Source organism: Thamnophis elegans, chromosome 4 (assembly GCF_009769535.1).
Source record: "Thamnophis elegans isolate rThaEle1 chromosome 4, rThaEle1.pri, whole genome shotgun sequence".
NCBI lineage: Eukaryota > Metazoa > Chordata > Lepidosauria > Squamata > Colubridae > Thamnophis > Thamnophis elegans.
Window position 1 is genome coordinate 5,531,246 of NC_045544.1, and position 25,593 is coordinate 5,556,838.

At 38.7% G+C, this 25,593-nt stretch overlaps 1 protein-coding gene across 1 annotated transcript in view; it reads right to left on the bottom strand.

The window, feature by feature from the left end:
• BMP5 (bone morphogenetic protein 5) overlaps positions 1-25,312 on the bottom strand; it is a 58,713-nt gene extending 33,401 nt beyond the window's left edge. The window contains exons 1-2 of the mRNA XM_032217119.1: positions 24,008-25,312; positions 150-342 (exon numbers count right to left, since the gene is read on the bottom strand). Coding sequence (XP_032073010.1) covers positions 150-342; positions 24,008-24,494 — 680 coding nt within the window. The 5' untranslated portion in view covers positions 24,495-25,312. The remainder of the gene's footprint in view (positions 1-149; positions 343-24,007) is intronic.
• Between the last annotated feature and the right edge of the window lie 281 nt (positions 25,313-25,593).

Sequence of the window (25,593 nt, forward strand, 5' to 3'; positions counted from 1 at the left end):
TTCCAAAGGGCCAGAGCTGCAACAGAGAAGGCCCTCTCCCGGGTCGTAGCATTGGCTGGTAGACGGGACCCGGAGGAGGCCGACCCTGTGCGATCTAATGGGTCTTTGGGAGGTAATTAATTTAAAGTACAACTGGAAAAAAAAGTGACCTGTTTGGATATTCCTTGATGATCTGATAAATGCTAATCTTAATCGTTTCATTCTCAAATCGACTGTGACTTCGATCCTTGTAAATCCGAAATTCGGCTGCGGTCACTGCTTCTCCGTGAGGGATTTGAGTCAAATCAAATCGGAATTCTTTGTAGTGCCGTCGTTGGTGAGAAAAATCCTTGTCTCTTTCCACTATGAAAATAAAACGAAATGAAAAGGTTAAAAAAAATCCACACGCCACGTTAATCCAGCACTCATTACAGGTTTTAATTTAAAATCTAAAGAGACGCTCAACGAATCAAAAGTCACAAGGTCAAAGGGGCTAGGGCCTCAGAAAGGAAATCGTTCGGCAAAAGGAACACAAAAAATAGGACTATATATTAAAAGTAATAAAGCTGTGGGCAAAAGAAAGTCTCCACATGTTAGAAAAGAATTAGGAAACTGGGTTGGTCCATCTTTCTATATGAGCAGGAATTACTAGCAGATGATCTTGGCATGGATGCTTGGACCGAATTTGAGGAAACGAAGCTGGCCAGGGCTTTGGCTGAAGTCGTAACATATTACATGGATGCTTGTTCCATTCTCATGCGGTGGGATTCGTATCCCCAGCTATATTTGTTCTGCTAATGAAACCATATTGAAAACCTTGTTTGCAGAGCTGCTTCTATCCGCAGCAGGATGCTCATTAGACAAAAATATTAGTCACGAGCTCCCTGAATTGTTTTGAACAAGTCATTCTTGCTGCATCTGTTGTTCATCCTAATGGCAGGACTGGTGACTCATGTACAGGAGGAGTGGTTAACCTGAGATTCTCAAACCATCTGGGGCCTCTCAGCATCTCCTCTGCAGTTCCCAGTTCTGACCACTGACCACAATTGCTGGAAATTGGAAGCCTGGTTTCCTATCATTGTGAGGTGCAAAATACATAAAAATGGTCATTTACACCCCAAAGGTGGCTTAATATAGTTTTATTTTAAAAACACACACAAACACATGTTCCACCCACTCTACTCTGAATCCTGGCTCTACCCTTTCTCTCACCTAGAATCAAATCCTTGTTGCTAATACCCCGGGTATTAATGGATCTGCGATTGTGGATGCAACGCCTAATTAATCCATACACATAACACTTCACAAATGTCATTGCTTCCTGTTAAGAGAGATACAAGGTCTTGGTGTGGCTGGCTTAAATCTCTACATCCCCTGCAGAAGCAGGAAAGTAAACCAATCACTTCTAGGTGGTGGAGGTTACTGTAAGCTGACGGAGAACAAAGCACACATCTTTACAGCTTCAAACCAATGGGATGATGGGTGTGTTTTCACGAAATTCTTAGGTTATCTGACAAGCAGAGGTCAAAGGTTCCAAGAGTTTTGTCTTGAAATTACTAAGTGCTCTTCGGCTGGCTGATAATTGAAAGCAGAGGCTAGAAATATCAAAGGAGGTAGGTGATAGATAAGTCACAGATAAATGGAGAGACTCTAGTTCTGATGCCCTCAAAGGGCAGAGGCTCCAGGAATTCCCTGTTGTGTGGTATCAGTCATGGTACCTATCCCTATCTTTATCTTCTATCATTATCCAAGACCGGCGTTTCCCTGATCTCTTGGATCTTCAGGCATCCTCCAAGAATGCAGAAGAAAACCTGAACTTCCATAGAGGGTTAGAAATAGGAACCCACCAGAATGAAAAATGTCTGTTTCATTCAGTATGGACAGTTGCAAAAACTATAAACTCTTGAGTATTATCCGTAACACTACAATAACCTGCAAGCTAATGAAGGAACTAGAGGCCACCAGATTGAATCCCATTCTAGAACATAATTATTTTCTTATTCATCTCTGATCCTGAATGCCACAATCTCCTTCACACTGACTGCGGCTACATGCAATGCAAATCGGTCACAGCACATAGAAATAGCAATAGCAATAGCCGTTCGACTTATATACCGCTTCATAGGGCTTTCAGCCCTCTCTAAGCGGTTTACAGAGTCAGCATATTGCCCCCAACAACAATCCGGGTCCTCATTTTACCCACCTCGGAAGGATGGAAGGCTGAGTCAACCCTGAGCCGGTGAGATTTGAACAGCCGAACTGCTGAACTAGCAGTCAGCTGAAGTAGCCTGCAGTGCTGCATTTAACCACTGCGCCACCTCGGCTCTATTTCCTAACTTTCCCCAAGACACACCTTTTACTTACGTTAATTTAAATTATACTGAATTAACAGGATTAGGAGAAACAATTAAAAAAAACCCCTGCCTTCATATACCTGCTTTGAATCCAACAATCTCCAAAGGAAACATAGATGAGGTAGCAATGCCTGAATGGTCATTTTAGGATGTGGAGTTTGCTGTTTAATTGAAATATTTTTATGTTCCAAGTTAAACACCTCGAATCGTTTAGAAAAATAAGTAAAGATGGGATAAAAATACTTAAAAATAAGTGCATGGTTAAGGCATTCTGGATAAAAATATGGTGGATTATGCAAAATATCTTTAAAAGAAGGATAAAGTTTACTCCTCAGCTATTCTTACTAGGTATAGGTACTGACTTTATAGTGGTAGAGACTAACTTGATTCTGCATCTAATAACGGCAGCAAGACTGTTGGTGGCGCAATACTGGAAGAAGGAAGACTTGCCTACAATCCAAGAATGGACATTGAAAGTCACAAACTTAGCCGAGATGGCTAAAATATCGGCATATCTTAAAGATCACTCAAATGAGAGATATAAACGAGACTGGAAAAAATGGATTGACTATATACAAAATAAATATGGGACTAATAAATTCCAGTTAGCCTATGCTTAAGATCAGAAATGATTTAAATTGTTTAAAGTTGGTTCAGCAAGAAGAAGCTAAGGTCAATCTAGAATGTTATTAATTTTTTTTATTTCTTTTTTTTTTCTCAATAGATTTTAGACTGTGTTTGTTAGAAATCCATACCATGTACGGGTTCTGGGAAGTCGGGGGGGGGGGGGAGAAGGTGGAGGGGGGTAAAATAAAAATTAAAAAAAATAAGTGCATGATCCATTAAAAGTAAAATCAAAAGGCTTTGAACACAATTGGGAATTTTGTTAAGTACAATATAAACCAAGGGTCTTCACCTCAAATTACCGTGAATGCTGGTATTAAAGTCTGCAGCGAGAAAATAGAATAATCCAGGATGCCTCCAAATATAAATTTATTTATTTTTTTAAAAAAACTATTGCAAAACAACCAAGGCAAGATCTCATTCCAAACCTCCAAGTGGTTCCATACCTTCAGAAAGCTCCACTCATCAACTCATCAACAGAGTCCCAATGGGAGTGGGCAGCATACAAATGTTAATAAACTCAAACTCAAACTCATCAACTGTATTTGATGCTGATGACAATATTACACACCCTGACACAGGGCAGGAACTACCCTCATCCTTTCAGGCAGCCTCCTTTCTTCCAATCACCAAAGTGAGCAGTCCACAGTGGTTCCAGTCACAATGGCACCCTGATTCAAAGCCACACTCTGTCGTACTTTGCTTTAGTTCCGAGTCATACCTTTCCCCTAGTTCAATGGAGGACTTAAAGTGTCCACCTGAGATTAGCAAACTATCATCTCACTTCATCAGCCATCCTTCCTCTGCAGGAAGGCGTGCCAAGGTTGCTTACAGCATTCTGACCCGCTCCCTCCAAAGCACCACTGCAGGCTTTTGGACAATGACTACAAGATTGTGAGTTCAAGACCTGAGATATCTTTAACTTTAACTTTTAATAAATATATATGCCGCCCAATCCCGTAGGACTCTGTAGATATGAATTCTTTAAAAACTCTTGAGGTCAGTTTGACATGGCTTTATTGTTTGGTACAGTTGCAACTGTCAACATCCACATCTGGGTCAACTGGACAAGGTTATAGCCCTCTCTTCTCTTGTAGCATGCCAGCAAGTGATTCTTCACTCCACCACACACATTCCTAGCGATACTGGGAAAATATTCTGTCCCGGGAAGGCAGCTGATCATTGACCAAAAACTTTTATTATTTGAACAGACAAGTGCCAAAACAGGCAGGGCAAGAAGATCATAATTACATCGGTGGAGGAATTGAAGCAGAATTTTGGAACCTAGTCTGTCTTTTTCTCTTGCTCCTTTTGGTGTTTAAATTCTACCTGCAGCTGGACACAACCATTTCAGTGTGTTTACTCACAAAATATCAGCAGGAAATTACACTGCTCATGTCTGGCCTCATGCCACACAGTTGTGCAATCTCTAGTGGCTACAGCGATGGAAAAATAAGAAACCGAGCAACCAAAACACTTCCTACATCTCCATCCCTAGTTAAGTTTTTGCTTGGAACACTCTTCAAAATAAACATATATATAGAACTCGGCTGAATCCGTATTTTAAAATGATTATTAGTTGGTTGCTCAAATGAAACTAAGAGGGCCTATTAGTAAAATCAACCACCATAAGCTGTTTTACATTCAAAAGGTTTGAAACCTTCCATAATATTTTTAAATGGATATTAAAAGTTTTTTAGCTGTTTGCTTTCCAAGTTTATTACTGCTGAAAAGTAAATGTATTTTGTTACAAGCATGCCTTTGAGGAATTGGGATACTAAAGCATTTACGTTGTTTTTTTTAAATCTTTGTCAGAATTTATACTTCTCTGAAGAACTTAAGACAGAGAATAGTTCTGACTGTTTTCAAATACCCCAAGACATGTTAGATAAATAGCTGTTAAGCAAAATGACCCTTTGAACTCTGAGTTCATGTAACTTCATTGTATGCTTGTTCAGCTACTTAAAACCCAATCAACTGTGTGTATGTGCTTCCTCTCTCAAATAATCTTTGACAGAGACTTATCTCCACCCTGAGCATCATGAAGTCTTTTTTTTTTACAAACTATCTTATTCTTAGTATTTTCTGATAAGAGCTTATGCTGATGTTGACTTAATTTTAATTTACTTTACTTTTTATTGCAGTTTATTTACTAACTCAATTTATATTGCAGTTTATTTACTAACTCAATTTATATGCCACCTATCTCACTATCAAGAGATTTCTTTTTTCCTTTCTTCATTAAAAAAAGGAGGGGAGCCTAAAGATGCTAGCCCCCAACCAGTGGTGGGATTCAAATAATTTACCAACCAGTTCTCTGCCCTAATGACCAGCTGGGTAGGCGGGGCTCAGTGGTCATGTGATCATGTGGGCATGGCCAAGTCAATGTCCTCAGTTCGATGGGCACTTCGACTTAGTTGTTACAATGGAATAAGGGTTAACCGGAGAGGCAGTTTCTGTAAGCAGGGCAATAAAGGTTAGGCTAGAAACAACACCAGAATGTTTCCTTCCTGCCTTCCTTACAGGATTAGCCTTGTAAAGTGGGAAAAAGCAAAAGATTTCTTCCAAAAACCGGTTCTCCGAACTGCTTAGAAAGTTACCAACCAGTTCTTCCGAATAGGTGTGAACTGGCTGAATCCCACCACTGCTGTGTGAATATATTCCTCGTAGCAACAATGAACCCAATGACTTTCAAGTGGCAGACCTTATCCAGCGCACAGATGATAAGTTGCTGATTATAATCCTAAAAGGAAATTACAGTAGCACATACAAGTGGTTATTCAACATCACTGGGAGACTCAGCAGACATGACTAGAAATGCTTTAATTTTACGGCCTTAACCAGTTTAACAATGCATGCTCTTAAAGAGCTCTGTAAAAATTTGACTGTATGCAATGATTCACCATGTGAAACTTCTAAGTCAGTCTCCCTCTCCCTCTCCCTCCCTCCCTCCCTCCCTCCCTCCCTCTCTCTCTCTCTCTCTCTCTCTCTCTCTCCTCTCTCTCTCCTCTCTCTCTCTCTCGGCCTGAATTGCCCTTTCTCTTTCTCCAAGAGAAGAATAACATTATTAATAGTCACATGATTATCATTCATTCTCTCCTATATGAAAATGAACACCAGTCCAGGGTGTACATTAGATGCGTTTGATGGGAAATCTGGAGGTCATAGTGCTTCAAAATACCAAAAAGCATCACACAGGGAAAGGATATTGTATGTAGACCCAAGTTTTATATGACCTTACTTTATTATTTGTTGAAATTTGAAATAATTTTGCTAGCTGGTTCATAGCCTGTAGCCAGACCTTTCCAGAACTCAGAGTTCAACTCTCTGGCTATGGAACCTGAGTTAATTTTGCATTGGATGTCGAATTAAATAGAAGCCCTTTGATTTCTTGCTAGTTTCTTAGGCCCTAAATGCACACAGATGTATGGGACGTGTAGCCCACAAGACCTATTTTCCACCTTCAAAATGGAAATTCCTCTAAAGAATTGAGCTAACACTACCTTTTCAGTCATGGAAACTTTGGGAAATTAATACCATACAGGTATAGAATACAGAATACAGAAAGAGGTCTGTTTCAAACTGGAAAGACGAATTTTCCACATTTGCTTCATATCCTGTTAGAAAGGCAGTCCTTTTCTCTAAGTTCTGATTAGTGGGAGGGTAAGGTGAGTCCATAATTGTCCATAGGTTCAAATAAATTGTTCCGCCTAGTTAAGAGGGAAAAAACAAGAGGAAAATCAAGCTATGCTACATTGCTTGGGGCACCAGCTGAACTTGACTTTAGTTGTGTTGACAGGAAAAAGGGGTGCGATGAAAAGAAACCATTTTAAAAAGCTGCAGAGGAACATGATCCAAAGAAGTTGGAGAAAGCTGTGAAACATTCACTGTTGTTAACAATGTGAAATTCATTTTGGAAGTACCAGTTCTAATTATACTCCTAACTCTGGCCTTTTGAGTTTCTGAGAGCCAAAATCTGCTCTGACTTACACATGTCCTCACTACAACTTTTGACACCCCTTCAAAACAGTGGGCAAATTGTGACTCAGATGTGAATGGAGTTGGAAATTAGTCTTTAAAATCATCATCGTCTCTGTCGCCGGCTGATAGCCCATGTCTTCCAGTTTGCAACAGAAAGACAGCAAACATAATTAGCCGTGTCAGCTTTGCTGAAACCAGCTACTGATGGGCTTCTGTCATCTCTAAATGCTTTCTAATTCATTCCAACTAATTGTTAGAAAAAAATACTCTTCAACATGATAACTGCTGTTCGTTTTCCTCTTTCCTCCCATGTGTTATTCTTTTTGTATCCTGCCTTTTTTGCTGCAAGCTTGGGACAAGGATTTCATGTTTAATTAACAGGCTTTTTAAAAATGAGACATAAATATTTGAGTCACGTCTACATAAAATAAACAGTCAACAGAATACAGTACTGTACATCCATCTATCTATCTATCTATCTATCTATCTATCTATCTATCTATCTATCTTTCTATCTTTCTATCATCTTTCTATCTATCTTTCTATCTTTCTATCTTTCTGTCTTTCTGTCTTTCTATCTTTCTATCTTTCTATCTTCTATCTTTCTATCTTTCTATCTTTCTATCTTTCTATCTTCTATCTTTCTATCTTCTATCTTTCTATCTTTCTATCTTTCTATCTTTCTATCTTTCTATCTTTCTATCTTTCTATCTTTCTATCTTTCTATCTTTCTATCTTTCTATCTTTCTATCTTTCTATCTTTCTATCTTTCTATCTTTCTATCTTTCTATCTTTCTATCTTTCTATCTTTCTATCTTTCTATCTTTCTATCTTTCTATCTTTCTATCCTTTAATTAATTAATTAATTTTTCCCCCATCTTCCTTTACAATGACTCAGGGCAGCTTGTTCTATGCTACACCTTGCAAAAGAGGCTAAAAAGATCATTATTGCCAACAAATTAGACCCAGAATGGAAGCAATTATTTGAATGGGGCATTTATAATTCCTGTTGGGATGCAGTTGATATAATTCCTCATCCTTGGGCATATTATATAGGATCAGTGGGAACCTAGTTTAATAGACTGCAGTCAACTGAACTCTAGTCTCCTTTAGATCATTAATAACAATCACTTTCCAAATATGGGGGCAACAAGAGTTTTTTTTTTTTTCAGAGTCACAAAGGCCATTTATTTATATTTTCACCATCTGGCACATTTTCTTTATTTATTCAGCAGATCTATACATGCTACAATCAGCAAATTCTCAGCAGTTCATAATAGTAATTCAGCAGCCAATGATACAATAGAATATCTACAGTTCTATTGCCTTGTTGCATTTTTAACGAAATGCTATGCTCCAAGTTGGGAGGTTTTGAAAGCCAAGACTTCCATAGAATTGGTGCCCACAATGAGAACCACAATCTCCCGCATCTTGTGAAAGCGGGGAACCAGTTGTAGTTTCTCGTGGAGAAAATAATTTGGATGGTTGGGCTATATACGATGTAATAGAGAAAAATAATGCATTATAGTATACACGATAGGAGTGGATTGTAGTTGATATCTGCTATGCAGGATTTACATTGAGGAAATGTCTCCTATATTCTTAAATAGCAATAGCAGTTAGACTTATATACCGCTTCATAGGGCTTTCAGCCCTCTCTAAGCGGTTTACAGAGTCAGCATATCGCCCCCACAGTCTGGGTCCTCATTTCACCCACCTCGGAAGGATGGAAGGCTGAGTCAACCTTGAGCCGGTGAGATTTGAACCGCCAAACTGCAGATAACAGTCAGCTGAAGTGGCCTGCAGTACTGCACCCTAACCACTGCGCCACCTCGGCTCTAAAGCTAACATTATATATGGCAATTGGTGAAATTGCAGGCTCAGAAGATACCCCTCATCTTGCATTATTGCTCTACCTCCATGCCATACTATTAAAATAAATAGATGGCTTGTGACATGAGTATTTAGTGAAAACCTGATGCTCTTTTCTATCTTCCTCATTAGCCAAATCCTCAGCAGTGCAAAGCTAGCTGTAAGTGTGAGACAACCTTACATGACATTTTTTTTTCATGATGCTATGAAGTTAGTTTAATTCTTTTTAAGAAAGTGCGATCCCATCCAGTGCGACCCCACAAAGTTGGCCTCCTTAGGGTGCCGTCGGCCAGACAGTATTGGCTAGAGACCCCCAGGGGGAGAGCCTTCTCTGTGGGAGCCCCTTCCCTCTGGAATGAGCTGCCCCCCGGAGCTTCGCATAATCCCCGACCTCCGGTCCTTCCGACGCGCCCTAAAAAGTTGGCTTTTCCAGCAAGCCGGCCTGGCCTGAACTAAATAAAATAAATGATTGATTATTGTTAATTTGAATTGAATTTTTTAAAATGTTATTGTTAATCTTAATTGGGTTTGTTTTTTGGATACTCTTAATTTTTTTTAACTTTTGTAATATGTGTTTTTTTAAAATGTTGTATGCCGCCCTGAGTCCTTGGGAGAAGGGCGGCATATAAATCCAATAAACAAACAAACAAACAAAGATTCTGATCTTGAGAATACCTAAGTACCCTAATATCCATATTTGAAGTCATGGGGGTAAGTGTTGTTTGATGATTGTTCCAGGCATGTTCCACTCACTTGATTTCAGTTTACATTGGGTAGATACAACATGGAGGTGACCCTCGACCTTCTGAGAACTGCCTCATTTATACATTGTATAAACATAATAAAAAGGAAACACACATGGATTTTTTAAATCTTTTTTTTTTAATTTAAGAAATGAAATACTTTCCCAGAAATATGTGGTGAGAAATTGTTCCAGGTTGGTATCTTAATTCTTACTGGAAAGCCAGCTCATTATAAAAATATATAAGCATCTGAATATCTTCCTGGAGAAATGGTGCCTCACTTCATTGATGTAAATGTATCTTTATAACTACTGAATAAAGGCAGCCTTTTTATACAGTGTTGGATGAAGTATTCAGTATATATAGCATGTACTCAGCATTCGGGGTATAACATACTGAAAAACAGAGGAAATTTGTGCATGTTATGTTGAGAGAGTAGAGGTCTTAACCTCATTGTGATATAAAACTGAATACATTGTGGTTATTTGGATTTAGAGTTTTACATTTCCCAATTAGGAACTGTAGCTCAGTTATACAACAGTTTGTATATAGAAGATTCCTGAGCCTAAATCCTGTCATCTCTAGTTTTTCTGGTTTTGTTCTGTTGAAGATCCAGACACTTGGTAATGCGAATAGACTTTCCTTCGACAAGACCTGAACCTATCCCATCATTTAGGACAGAGAAGGCAGCAAAGTGTTGAGAAGGAAAAGGGCCAATCACTGTTCTAACTGTTCATCACCAATTATGACATCAGCAGCAGCAGCATGGATATATCACAGCACAGATACAGAGTACCAGTAGCTCAGCTCCTGAAACCTTGAAACGCTGCTGTCCAGTTTGAGTAGGCAATATAGGACTACGTAGCTCAACAGCCTGTCTTAACAAAAAGCAAGAATTCTTGTTCCAGATGTATGCCCCCTTAGAAGAATTATAATTTTACTACATGGTGGTTTATATTTCTTGATTAATGCTTTTGCAAACCACTACACCTTTCTTCCAAAACAAACAGGAAAACCCTTTATCACCCTAAAGAAAGTACTTCTCCTTTTCAACAAAAAAAATTGAAATCTACTTAATTGACTATTTTACTTTTCACTGAAAAAATCCAGGGTTCAAAGCTAAAGAAATCCCCAAGACAAAGGACTTCAGTCTAGGTAATTCTTATTATTAGCTTTCTCTTTCTCCACCATGAATATTTTCTTTAAAAAAAAAACCCTCTCATTTAAGAATGGCAGAAGACAATGCAATTAAATTAACAGTGGGGATCAGATGTTCAGGAGATAAAAAGAGATTTAAAATGAGATCAGGATTTGAATGAATGTAGAGCATTGATTTGTCAAAACCCAAGGAGACTCCTTATTTAAAGTTACTCTTTAAGAAAATGGTGTAGAGCAGTGGTTCCCAAACTTGGCAACTTTAAGGCTCTGCTGGCTGGAGAATTCTGGGAGTTGAAGTCCACAAGTCTTAAAGTTGCCAAGTTTGGGAACCACTGGTGTAGAGAAACAGTTGCTTCCAAAGATGTAAATCAAGATAGAAACTTGGATCAATGCTGCTTTCCCCAAGTAATGCCTTACATGCTAATGATGGATGCTCCAACACCCTTCATTCATACATATATTGCAGACGCGGGTTGCTTCCAGTATGGCCCAGTTTGGCTGAACCTGTAGTGGCGGCAGTGGGAGGCTCCACCCACCCGCCCGGACGCTTCTGCACATGCGCAGAAGCATCACACACACATGAGACAATGCGTCAGCGAACCAGTAGTAAAACCAGTAGATAACCACTGATATATTGCCCATACAATCGTTCACTTACATTTTTTTTAAAAAAAACCAAGACGCACAGGCAGACACGAACCTACACACACATTTGGGAAGGTTACGAAGTTAAACACAAGACTAGCAGTGACATTTTAAGAAACCTCTGACTTGGCATGAGAGCCAACCACAGCTATGGCTGAAAGGTTCTTGTGTCAGCTTTGCCCAGAAATGAATTTTGATCCTCAGCCAAAACCAAACTTGGCCCCATAACCAACACCCCACCAAAAGAAACAAAACGGTTGTCAGTCTGCCTGCTGATTTTGGTGGTTTATCAGATTCTTCAGCATGGACTGTTATTTTAAGAGATGAGCAAATGGGGGAACCCCCACTGCTTGCCGAACAAAATATCAACTTTGAAGGGCAAGGAAGCTCTTACAAATTTGACTCTGGACAAGAGCCTTCGTTGTTGGAAGTGACTCCCTTTTTCCTTCTCTTCTGATCTCAGCTTCTCTTTGAACATTGCAGTCACCCTCGTCCCTTCATCTGTGGTTTCCAAAGAGCAAGTCCTTGATGGCTTAGTAGCTGCTTTGTGTTCTTCCTGCACATTTTTTTTTCATTTATTTGACATTTATAGACCGCCCTTTTCCCTGAGGGGACTCAGGGCGGCTTACAATTAATGGGAAGGGAGTGTAAGACAAAACACAAGAAAGAAAAAAAATGTGAATAAAAAAAATAAACCGATAAAACACAACATTCATTCAACATCCACACCTTGGGATAGGAAAGGATCATAGCAATAGCAATAGCAGTTAGACTTATATACCGCTTCATAGGGCTTTCAGCCCTCTCTAAGCGGTTTACAGAGTCAGCATATCGCCCCCACAGTCTGGGTCCTCATTTCACCCACCTCGGAAGGATGGAAGGCTGAGTCAACCCTGAGCCGGTGAGATTTGAACCACCGAACTGCAGATCACAGTCAGCTGAAGTGGCTGCAGTACAGCACTCTAACCACTGTGCCACCTCGGCTCATTGGCTGGAATGAAAGGATTTGCCTATGGAACTGTAGTAAGGCACTCACTCCAATACTTTTTATATCTTTTTAAAATTATTTAATTAGGAAGGGGAGGGGGAAGATAGCTGGAGTGAGGCAAGGCTTAAGTAGAGGTCTCATCTCTCTTTCTAAAAATGCCCCTGGATACCAAATGGCCCTTATAAATTTTGGTAGAAAACAAACATTTGAGGAACTGAGAGGATGTCCTGCAGGAAGAAATGACATTCTGTAAACTGGTTCATTGCAACTGAGAGTGTCTTCTGGTTTCTTTTTAAACAATGCTCATGATAGGTTTTCCCAATTCCTGATATGCAACATCTCTCAAAAGTTGTTACCTCCTGGTGCAAAGCGTAAAGCAACCATCTTTACTTTAGTCTTGGCTAGCCTGTTCCATTAATTTCAATCCTAAGAATATCTAAATCCGAATCCAATTTTTTGCTGACTTAAAGTCCAAATAATAATTAGCGATTGTAGGAACTCAACAAGCTCACTAATTAAGAGTAGATGCTACTACAGCCTACTAAAACTCTTCGTGAGCCTGTAATTTAACACAAAGGGGAAGGGGAGGAGAACACTTAAAAAGAACAATGAAGACAGAAGGATTATATATTTTTTAAGTTAGAAAATTAATTTTATTGGCTGATCTGAGATATGCTTGTCAGAGTTAAACTTATAAAAAAATGTAAGTGATAACCACATAAGTATTATCATTCTATCTCCTAATTCACATATAATCCTAAACTGCAATGGATTTGCTTGTGTGATTTCAATAAGGCCATAAAAGTGGCAATGTTTAACTAGATTTGATTTTGGGAGACTTCAAGTTTCATCCTGCTTAATACATGTTAATACATGAGACCACCAGGAAATTTGAGAGCTTCAGTGATTAATCACCACAGTACTATTGACAAAGAATCATCCATGAACTTATCAAAAATTGGCATCAGCTCCACAGAGCTTTTACCTTTTATCTTTTGTTCAATTCTGCTTTAAAAACCTTGGCTTACTATTACATATGAACTAAAATCCTCATTACACCATCAGCTGGTTGCTTGTAGGTATGAAGGGAATAATATAGATCAAATAACGTACACTACTTTCACATTATCTCATTTCAAATGCAATCACAGAAAGAATTTGTGCATGACAATTGAGCAGTTAGTCATCACAGTTAAGGTTTGCATTGAAGATATCACAGGCACCACAACTATGAGGCCAACACTAAAAAGACATTACTTCTCTAGTTTGCTACCTTGAATTATTTCATTATCAGGCATAAAACCAGAGGTGGTATTCTGCTGGTTCTCATTTATTTATCAGCACAAATACAACAAGTGTAACAAAAAGGCAAAAGTAAAATATTGGCCTTTCTGTCTGGATGGTCTCTTGTGACGAGCCGATGGACAGAGAATGGAAGCAATTAGCTTCCTCCCATAATTGGGGCATACCAGGGGTTGTGACACTATATATATATATATATATATATATATATATATATATATATATATATATATATATATATATATATATATATATATATATATATATATATATGTATTTGTGCTGATAAATAAATAAAGGGAGACTAGTATAGATCTATTTCAAGCTATTTAGCTCTCATCAGCTAGCCATAGGTTCGATTCCCAGCAAGGGTATGGCTAGCTGATGAGAGCTAAATAGCTTGAAATAGATCTATACTAGTCTCCCTTTATTTATTTATCAGCACAAATACAACTATATATATATATATGTTTGTTATATTTATGCTGATAAGTAGTCTGGAAACACCAAACCTGAAGTAGTCAGCAGCAGCCTGAAGATGACGAATGTGACTTCGTCGAAACGTCGCCAAGACATCTCCAATTCTACGCGGGAGAAAACCCGAACAACTAGAGACCTATATATATATATATATATATATATATGGAAGTGTGACCTTCCTCCCATATTTGGGCATACCAGGGGTTGTGATTTTAAATATATATATATATATATATATATATATATATATATATATATGTATGTATGTATGTATGTATGTATGTCTGTCTGTCTGTCTGTCTGTCTGTCTGTCTGTCTGTCTGTGGTTATTCGGGTTTTCTCCCGCGTAAAATTGGAGGTGTCTTGGCGATGTTTCGACGATGATGAATGAGACTTACTTCATTGAAACATCGCCAAGACACCTCCAATTTTACGTGCGAGAAAACCCAAATAACCAAAGACCTACATACTAACAGCCGTGAAATAGATAGATAGATAGATAGATAGATAGATAGATAGATAGATAGATAGATAGATAGATAGATAGGTAGGTAGGTAGGTAGGTAGGTAGATTGATTTTCTAGACCTTATCAACAGCTCCCAGGCATCATCTGCAGTATCTCCGTATTAATATATCTCAAGTGCCGACCATCCTGAAACTCCTTAAGCCATTTTTAAAAAATAAACCACAATTAGAACAACCAAACATGGCCTGCAAATTTCTCCACTAGATGACGATAAAGAAAAAAATGTTATTATTTGCTGCAATCTCATGATTCTCTAGATTGTTGCAAACTAGTTCTGGTAGACATACTCTCTTGGAATCTAGTTTGATGCCTTAACCAGTCCATCAAACAGGCTCTCCCAAACTGGAAAAGGCATTGCTTAATAAATCCACCGTCCCTAATGTGATATCTTCCAGTTATGTTGTATCATGGCTACTATCACCAGAGTCCAACATGGTTAAGATGAAATCAATTATAGGTCAACCTATCCTCCTCACAACACATCATTAGATTAATTGGTTTTTCAATTTTCAATACTTCAACCTTGCTAGACATAAGCAGCCTTCCTGAACAGGTTTTCTGTTCAGATATTCTGTCTATATTTTCGCAGTTCGCAGTTCGACGTATATACCGCTTCATAGGGCTTTCAGCTCTCTCTAAGCGGTTTACAGAGTCAGCATATTGCCCCCAAAGTCTGGGTCCTCATTTCACCCACCTCGGAAGGATGGAAGGCTGAGTCAACCTTGAGCCGGTGAGATTTGAACCGCCGAACTGCAGTTAGCAGTCAGCTGAAGTGACCTGCAGTACTGCACTCTAACCACTGCACCACCTTGGCTCTATCATTTTTTATAATATAGATATTCTCTCTATATTTTGGGATATCTGCATGGTTCTTCTCTGTAGATATGTCAAGAAGGGATGAAATAAATTACCATTTTTTTAAAAAAAAAAATCTAAATCTTGGAAATATAAACAAGGATGACCACTATCTTCTAACTTTGATTCTCCAATACTTTCCAGAGGTAACTAGCTGACTAGTCTAAGCTCACCACACCATTCCTACATTACCAGTAATTGGATTTAAAATGTTGGTTAAGATTTGGCAACGTGATTAAGTTTTATTTCCTTTTTGAGGGGAGAAATGAGTTCAAAATTACCAGCCATGATATTTCAAACACATCAGATCTGGAAAATTGGAGAACATATTTTCCATATATTCCTAACATCTTTTTAGTTGAATAACTTGATCTTCAAAGATGCACTTGTGTTGTTGTTGGCTATCACTAGTTTCCACAAATGGAGAAATAATATTGTTTATTTGCTCATCAATGTAAGTACAAAGAAACAGAAATTTTATGAAATTTGTATGAGACAGTCTGTGGCAGAAGAATGGCCACATTTACAATTGGCTGAGTTCATATCAGCCACGACAGAAGACATGAGCGTTGAATTCTTTCTTTCACATCATTTGATTGCTTTTCGATTTCTGGTAGTCTTTCATTAACAAGACTTTTTGCAAGGCCAAGACACCCCCCACCCATATTTATCCCCAACATATTCCTTCCATTCCCCCCCCTCCCAAAAAAAGAAATCTTGGAATGCCAACAGGTAGACAAAGAAACAGAGTAGTTAGTGACTGCAAGGATAAATTCTGCCCTTGAACTCATTGCAAAAAATTACTTTAACAGTTATGCATGTCTGACAGATGAACACAATTGGAACCCATTTGTGGACAGATGGTTTATGTTTATTCCTTATATAAACAATCATTCCTCAGTACAGCATTTCTCAAGACGACGCAGATTCTTTTTTTTTTTTTTTTTGAATTTTTGTATCATTTTGCATAATTGATAATTGTCTTAACTGGTGACACTATTCAGGTTTGGTTAGAATATATTGTGTTCCTGTTTTTTAAGTTTGGTTGGGACGATTTAAGTTGATTCAAAAATGCATTCACCTTGAGAGGGAAGCAATCATGCAATCTCACACTTTGAGATTCTTGCAAAGAGAGACTTGTTAGAAACCATTCAAACAAAATTCCTGTGAGCCATCTTAGCCTCACCCAATGGAACTCCAAATGCCCAGTTAAGAATTGAGACAGGCATGCCTCAAATTCAGGTAAGAGCCTGGAAGATGATGATCATTTTTTGGCTTAAAATGCATTTCTTTCCAGAGGGACTGTCCCCATTAGTGTTGACTGACAATTTCCCTTCCCCCTGGAAACAGGCAATTGATCACAAGCTGGGCTCTTATGGGCTCTCACCATTATTCTTAATGTCCCTAGGCTTTGAGCAAGCAAAGCAAGTAGTAATTAATAGAATGAGGGACATGGAGTTCCAAGAAGAACTAAATAGGTTGCCTCTCCACAGTAGGGACAGAATCAAACAGGGTGTGTGGGAATCGGCAAGATATCTAAATGACCTGATCTTCCCAAAACAAAGAATAACTTTCTTCAGAGCCAGATTTAACATTCTTCCTCCAGCACTCCTCCAGGGCAGGTATAAGAGAACACCTATAGCAGAACGCATTTGTATATGTGGTAAAGGAGAAGTGGAAGATAATTCACATGTTCTATTACACTGCGAGCTACACAGAGCTTGTAGGTCTGCACATATTCTCCCCTTATTAGAGAGGTTGCCAGGGAGGGCAGACCATTTTTATCTAGGCTTCCTCCTCCAGGACACTAACCCGGTTACCACGTCTGCAGTGGCAAAGTTCTGTGCTGCTGCAATGTTCATAAGAAAAAAATTGGCTACAGAAATATAGTACCATCTTGTACCAATTATCTGGACATACCTCTAACAATCTCTGGACCATTATGTTATTATCCACTTTTAATGTCAATACTTTTTAATTATATCTTAATGTTAGTATTTTTTAGTATAGTGTAAAAACTAATGTGTATTGCTGGTCTTTGACCGTAATAAAGATTTTACTCACTTACTTACACAGTTAGAGATATTTGAAGGCAGTGATGGTACAATAAGGTTTTGGAGGGTCCTGTAGGCATCATGGTGAACCTATGGCACACGTGTCAGAGATGGCACACAGAGCGCTGTCTTGGGGCCCACATGCTGTCGCCAGCTGCACTTCCAGGTGTCATTGCAAGCATGTGCACCAGCCTACTAGTCTAGAATGTGTGCGCGCATGGCCAGATGCTCTCTTCTGGGTTCTGTCATGCACATGCACGCCGGCAAGCTGGTCTTTGAGTATCCGTGGCGGAACCCGGAAGAACAGCTAGCTACAGTGCAAATGTGCACGCGGCCAGCCGCTCTCTTCCAGATTCCATCACCCACACGCGTGAAGACCAGCTGGTGGCAAACATGTGTGACAGAATCCAGAAGAGAGTGGCTGGCTGTGTGTGCATGCACGCCGGGCCAACTGGCTGGTGCGCATGCACACAGCGGAACCCAGAAGTGTAGCTGGTTGCCATGCCCATGCACACTGGCCAGCTGCTCTCTTCCGGGTTTCAGTGTGCTGGCACACACACGCTCCTGTTTTGGCACTCTGTGCCAAAAAGCTTAGCCATCACTGCTATAGGTAGTCCTCCTCTTATAACAATTTGTTTAGTGACGTTCAAAGTTGCAATGGCACTGAAAAAGGTGATGTGGGATTATGTTTCACACTTATGACCATTGCAGCCTCCCTGCGGTCTAAACTTCAGATGCTTAGCAACTGGCATATATTTGTGATGGTTGTGGTGTCCCAGGGTCATTTTTTGGATGACCGTCTGATCAGCCAAGTCAACGGAGAAGCCAAATTCAGTTAACAGCCATGTAACTAACATTACACCTTCAGTGATTCGCTTAACAACTGTGGCAAGAAAGATCATCAAATGGGGGGCACATAATAGCTGTCTTGCTTAGCAACAGAAATTTTTGGCTCAGCCATGGTCGTAGGTCAAGGCCTCTACCTTTTCCTTTGCTTTTCTTTCACCTCACTCTTCAAACCCTTGGAGAGGAGAGATTAGGAAAGAGAAAGAAGGAAAGAAGCTCCTTTCCAACTCTGTTATTCTATTCTATTCTAAACACAAGACTAGAAGTTCCAGAACACAACACAAGGGCCATACCATGGCTTTACCCTTCGCAGGAGTCCACTTTCTAACGCTAGTAGTCACGGGAGGCAATGTTAATGATGGTGGTTTCTCTTTGCAGAAGAGCATTTCCTACCACTCAAAGACTTCAGCGTTTGCATCACAACTTCTGGCTTTGAAGTTAGAAAAATCGCCAGGGGAGCAAAGAACAAAATTACACCTCCACAATGTAGAGCTATTTTTCATGTTTTATTTTTTCCCTTCAACAATAGGCAATAACCAGCAGCCGGCCTTCTTGTTCATAAAGGCCAGAGATGGCTGTCACAGTAGTCTTTACATCGGAATAGTCATGCTGCTTGGGAATATTGCGCACCACATGGGTCTCCGGGAAACAAAAAGTCGCATCAATCAAAGGAAAATTTCGGATTACTTTAATTGCTATCCAGGGTTGCTATGAGGTTTTGTTTTCCTAGTAAAGCATGTATAGTATGTAACCCACAGCTTCCCACCCAGAGACTGTGTTTAGTCTGAAAAGACAACTCTGGAAGGAAACAACAAGCAAAGTTTTATCTCTCTACCTCCCGGTAGCAAAATTATTAACGGTGCATATTTTTATATGCATGCACACACAGAAAAACACATTTAGGTCCCCCTCACATCCACTCCTAGTGATCCGTTTCAATCAGATTCTCACAGATTACTGCCCATTTCTGTCAGGGTTTCATTTCTTTTTTTCCCCTGTCTTTTTTTGAGGAAAAGAGATGTTGAAGTTATTCCCAATCCAGGAGATAAAAGAGCAAATAATTGCTTTTGAAATATTGTTAGATAGTGTGTGTGTGTGTAGAAATATCTGTACAGCTGATATTCAGAGTCGTTACGTTTTTGAGAGTGTGGTAGCTTCCCTTGCGTGTTTTCATTTAAAAATGAGCTATTAAAAATAAAAGTAGGCGGCAACGCAGAAAAATGCATGGATAATAAGAAGCTTATCGAGAAGTACATTGGACCCTCAAAGGGCCCTGCTGGAAATCCAGGATTTAGATAGTAAAAATGCCCTGTTGGGGCATTTTTGGTCACTAGATCTGCAAGGCCTAGGAGGTGTCCCTCACTTTAAATAAAACCAAGATGGATTTCGCTGCTCTAATTCGGTAAGGAAAATGTACACCCGTGTTATTGGATTTGCTAACTAAAAAGGAATACATCTGTATTTTTTAATTATTCCATACTCCGTTCTATAAAGTCTAGCATCAACTGCCAGAATAATGTACTAAATGTTTGTAGTGTGATGGTGACCTGTAATTATTTCAACACTGTTCATAGTTGTTGGAGATCTGTATGAGTCTTGCTGAAATTACTAAAGCTTAGGAGAAAAACTGTGTACCGCTTTCAAAACTGAGTATGCCACTCCCTTGCCGGTGTAATAAATGGAAGTAAATAATTGGTCATCATCCTTAAATTCTCTAAATAATTGAACAATCATATGTTATTTCATTGCTTCTTCATGGGGGGAAAAAATCTGAATCTTCCATCATCCACCCATATCTCAGTTCAGGTTTATCTAAGTACCAGTAGTTCGAATCCTAACAAAGCTACATGACTGTTTTTAATATAAATTCAGTCAGATTTGAATATTCTCAGTAATAGCAATAGCAATAGCAGTAGACTTATATACCGCTTCATAGGGCTTTCAGCCCTCTCTAAGCGGTTTACAGAGAGTCAGCATATTGCCCCCAACAATCTGGGTCCTCATTTTACCCACCTCGGAAGGATGGAAGGCTGAGTCAACCCTGAGCCGGTGCGATTTGAACCGCTGAACTGCTGATCTAGCAGTAGCCTGCAGTGCTGCATTTAACCACTGCGCCACCTCGGCTCATAGCATAGATTAAAATATATTCCTATCCAATAACAGCCAATTACTAACAACAACAGACCGGAGACTTGGTGTGCTACTTCTGCAGTTCAAGTTAAAAAGCAAGTATACACCAGCACATATTTAAACAAATACTCTGTCTATCTAAACAGGATTTGTCAAACAGTTCCGTTTCCTTCAATCAAGCAAAAAAAACCCACTGAGAATCAGTAATTGATGTAAATTCCTGTTAAAATTAAAGTAGGTCTTTGAAAATATTGTAGTTGGTTCATTTAGGGGGGAAAAATTGTTGACAGATTTCTATCTATCTGTTGATTTGAGCGTTTCAAACCAATCTTTTTTGAAGCTTTCATTCACCGTTGAATGAAAGCCGTCAAGACGATGTTATGCATGTATCTATCTTTGTGGAATAACTTGGATGTCTGCTTTTTTTAAAAAAAAATGAAAAATATATGCCTACTATTTAAGTCTGTCTGTCTGTTTACCTAACTACCTACAGTATCTATTTACCTATTGAATTTATATAGCTGCCCATCTCACGCATGGGGCTCTGGGCAGCGTACACAATTAAAACACAATTAACCACTACAATCACCAACCATTAAAGGCAAATAAAAACCAGTTAACAGTACAACTTTGCAAATTAGGAAATGGGGAAATCAGGTGGAAAAAGCACAAGCAAAATGTTTTGGAAGAGGACATGAGGAGAGCTGGGGAGCGGGAAGCAAGGCACTGAGAAATATCTCTCAGTAAATGTTTTTCAACATGATTAGAATGGTGGTGGGACAGGAAGAGAAGATGAGGTTGTATCGCCATATATTAGAATGCTAGCGGTGGAGAAAATGGCAAAACGCTTCGCATTTTGGAAGGAAAAAGAAAGAGAATATTGAAAACAAAACAAACCTTTCACTTTAAATGACTTCATTTTACTTTTTTTATACTAGTGGGTCTATTTTTAATACCCTCTCCGGCATTTAAAATTTTATTAGCAAAGCAAGCAAACATTATCAGCTGTTGTTCCACCAGCATAATTATTATGACAGAAACCATCTTACTTCCTCCAGAGGATTTTTTTCCCCATTTTTTCTGCCTTAAATTCAGATGTCCCTCAAGGATGAAACTTTATTTCCTCAAGCTCCCAGCAAACATCATTTCTAGGATATAACACCTCCCATTTGTTATTTTTAGCGTAGAAGTTTTTAAATCGTTAAGAGTCTGGCAGATGCAATGATTTATGTAAATTCTTTATCATCTCGTGGGGGATTAATGTACTGTAATTTGATAATGGCCCTCCACTTTAAGAGTCAGGACTACTTCCAGAAGAAAGCAACTTGATTGCAGATGATGGATAGTGTAAACCACCACCAATTTCTACTATTTGACCAAAGATTCATTTATCATTACCATTTTTCTTTGTAGTACTTTTAATTATAACTGCCATTGATTGTCAGATACAGAATACAAATGGTTGCTCTTTGGCATGATATGTTACGTACTTTAGTTGCGTTAAGATTTCTCTTAACTTTCACCGAAAATATTTATCTAGCCTTAATGAAGTCGGTGCTTAATATCCAGAAATTCTGCTAAACTACAAAGACAGCAAGAAGTGATCTAACTTTAATCTACTTTGAAAGGTTAAACATCAGTTTAATAGGGCATATAAAACAGATAAAGGTTTATTTTAGCAAGCTTTTCATTTTAATGATGTCTATACTTTTCAAGAGTTAGAAAAATCAGGTTTCAGTATAAAACATGCATTTGAATGTTCCTTAACATAACAGCTACTGTTATCTAATAATATAATTTATAAAAGCTTGGTAGTTCTGGGGTAGGTGTGGGAAAATGACCTTATAGTAAATGGAATTGTCACCACGGATAATGTTGAATGCACATGAACAGGAATCTTATTTGTTGATAAAAGTCCAACAACCACAATCTGAAGAGAAAAAATAGCAGTCATCTACTTAATAATGCATTTACTGAATCTGTTTTTAGACCAATAGAAGACAGTTACTTTAAGAATTAAAGCTAACTGATAAACGAGGGGTCAATGTACTTTAAATCTCTTATTAAAATGCTTATGCAAACTATGCATTCAATATGACTGATACTTTATATAGACGTTTCAATTTAGTTGTGGCTGTAGAACACATTAAATCATTTCAAATGTAAAGGTAAGAGAAAAAGGGAAACATCTGCAGTTGGGGTGTTTTTTTTTTTTTTAAAAAAATGGAGCGCCCGTAAATCGCACTGCATTTGTGGATACTTTTCATTAAGTTTTGAAAAGTACTTTTCAGAATACTTTTGTCCTAAAATATTATTAGCAAAATATTGTTTTATTTCTGATTGCTAAACTTCTGTTGAAGGTTGTTTCTAAATAATTATCAACTAAAAATTGCAGTAAACTACTGTAATTAGAACCACCTTAAATGGTGCATGTCATTTAAAGGTATTTAAGAGTTTCATGCTGATGCTTAAAACTCTTATAGAAAATATTTCTAGGAAAGGAGCAGGCGATGAATTAGTTACCCCCTATATGACGGTTTACTTTTCAGTGAAATCTTTGGCAAATATGTGTCAAAATGTTGAGAAGATTTTCAATCCAGCACCGTTTATGGATTTTTCTCTACAATGTGAAATTCATAATTCATAGGTACAGAAATATTTTAACAACATCCATAATGTTACCACTTTTCACACTTTCTTGCATTATGAAATAATTATTCCTATCTAAACCATTGTAGTTTAAAATAAATTCAAAGCTTCTACCCTAGTGTTTAATTTCATATTTTTAAAAAAAATATGGGGGAAAAAGAAAGAGTTTTTTAAAACTAATAAAATGAAACCCAGTCATCCAGAACAGAATCTTTACCAATATAAAAACTGCAAATAAAATAGCAGAGAGATCATGTTATTTGGAAACTTCATTTCCACCATACCTGGAACATATTTCAAAGGCCACAAATTCTGCATGCATGTTAGCGAATTCCACAAGCGCTCTCTCCCCAATTCAACATGCAACCAAGAATCACCTATGAGAAACTTGTCAAATATGAAACACTTCCCCCCCCACCAATATTTGAATGTCTAATTCTATCATCCTTGAAGCACAGTTACTAGTTATCTTCTATAATCTAGTTCTGATTTGCAAAGCAAACAATATATACCAATATGCTTGCATGATTTTTTTTTGTCTAAATTTTTAAAAATTATTCTTGGGCTAACGTAATCATTTTAATTACATCAGTGAAAAAAGGAAAACAAAGGAGAGGAAACTTATTGAAACTGACTTTATACTAAAGGTAAGAGAAACTTCCCTCTACCAAGGGCTACCTACTTAGTAACTGGTTTACCATTAGCCCAACTCCATTTTGTGGGGCCAATTTTTTGCCTCTAAAAGGGTTCTTCTCTCCTATTTCATCCACCCCAGAGCCGATTTCAAGCAAAGGAAAACAAAATGAATCTGACAACATACCCAAATTGACAAAGCTCATGACCATATCTGCATCATTCAGAAAGTTGGTGTCGTGTAGGCTAGCCAAGGTGGGACTTTGTGTAGGCAATGAACTTGTCCGTGATATGTATATTCTTCGGGAGTATCCATTTGGAGATGCCAAGTAGCCTTTCCGTAGCCCTTTGCCTTCTCCACTTGGCGATGATCCCCTCACCAAATATTCCAACTCTTCGGGATCCTGTTCATTTGCCATTGCGTTGTAGAGATCCAGCATGAAGAGAGGTGCAGAGGAAGCTTGTTTTCCAGCTGAAAATGGCCTGGGTCTATGTGGTAAACCCAGGATGGAAAGAATTTCTCTTTGGATCTCTCGCCTCTCATGGTTCCGCAATCTCCGGTAAATAAAACTGGAGTGGACATGGTTGTCCCCCATGCCTGCCTTAGCATAATCCACTAAAAGCCAGTAATTCCAGAGTAAGCTCAAGAGAACTTTGAACAGAGTTTGGTCCATTTTAAAATAAAATAAAATAAAATGCGCAAATAATGTTTGTAATAATGTTGTATATTTCCCTTTTTCTGGTCTCTTGCGAAGTCCGGTGTTCCCAGGACCAAGGAAGGTTAAAATAAAATTTTAAAAAAATGAACGATGAACAACGAATTACCTATGCCTCAATGTCAGCATTGCCATTTCTGTCCCTCTCAACTTGATCATCTTTCTTCCACTTCTTCCTTGAGTATGATGGGCCGTGTCGGGCTGCCTGCCGTCCTACGAAAGCTGAAATACAGACGTCCAGTTTTCTACTGCTGTTACTGATTCTCCTGCACTGGTGGAACAGGTTCCCAGAAGCTGATCATTTGATGCAGGCATTCCTAGTCAAAAACCTTGAGATGATCAGACTTGGAGATAGTTTTGAATGAAACAACAGATCATCTTGTCAAACTGCCATGATAAAGCAGTGTCCCCTCATGCTCTGATTCTCAATCCCCCAACTAGGTAACTCTTTTTCCACCTTGCTGTCCTCTCCTAAATGCCAGCTTTCTGTCTTCAACTACCGCTTGGTGATGGTGTAATTTCCCTTTGGTGTTTTTTTTTCAGCGCCCAGCTGAGCCTATTAACATTTGTAATGTCCAGCCCATCTGAAACATGCATCACAGGCTTGAAAACGTCTTCCTCTGAATTCACCCAGGGATGTTCTTTTTTTTAAAAAAAAAAACAGGACCCCTCCCCTTCTCAATATCCATCCAATCTTTTGCAGTTCCTTAAAAGTGATTTTCACCTCTAACCAGGCAAAAACAGAGCAGCTCCCTTTCAAGAGATCTGAAAGCTAATGTAAGCATAGCCCTGCTGGGAGAGAAGAGGCTTCTCATTGTAATTTGAAACTGGCAAAGTGAGGGGGGGGGGTGAATGAATTAACCCTTCTACTGCCACACAGTTAACTCCCCCTCCTCAACCAGCCAGTATAGAGTTCTCTAACAGGATGGAAGGAATGACCTCTTCAAAAAGAATTGTGTCAACAGATCGATCTTAAAATTTAGCATGCCATTCACCTGAGTACTTGCGGCCGGGGGTCGAAAGAACGTAGGGCTTGTTGGAATTATACTAGTTTGCA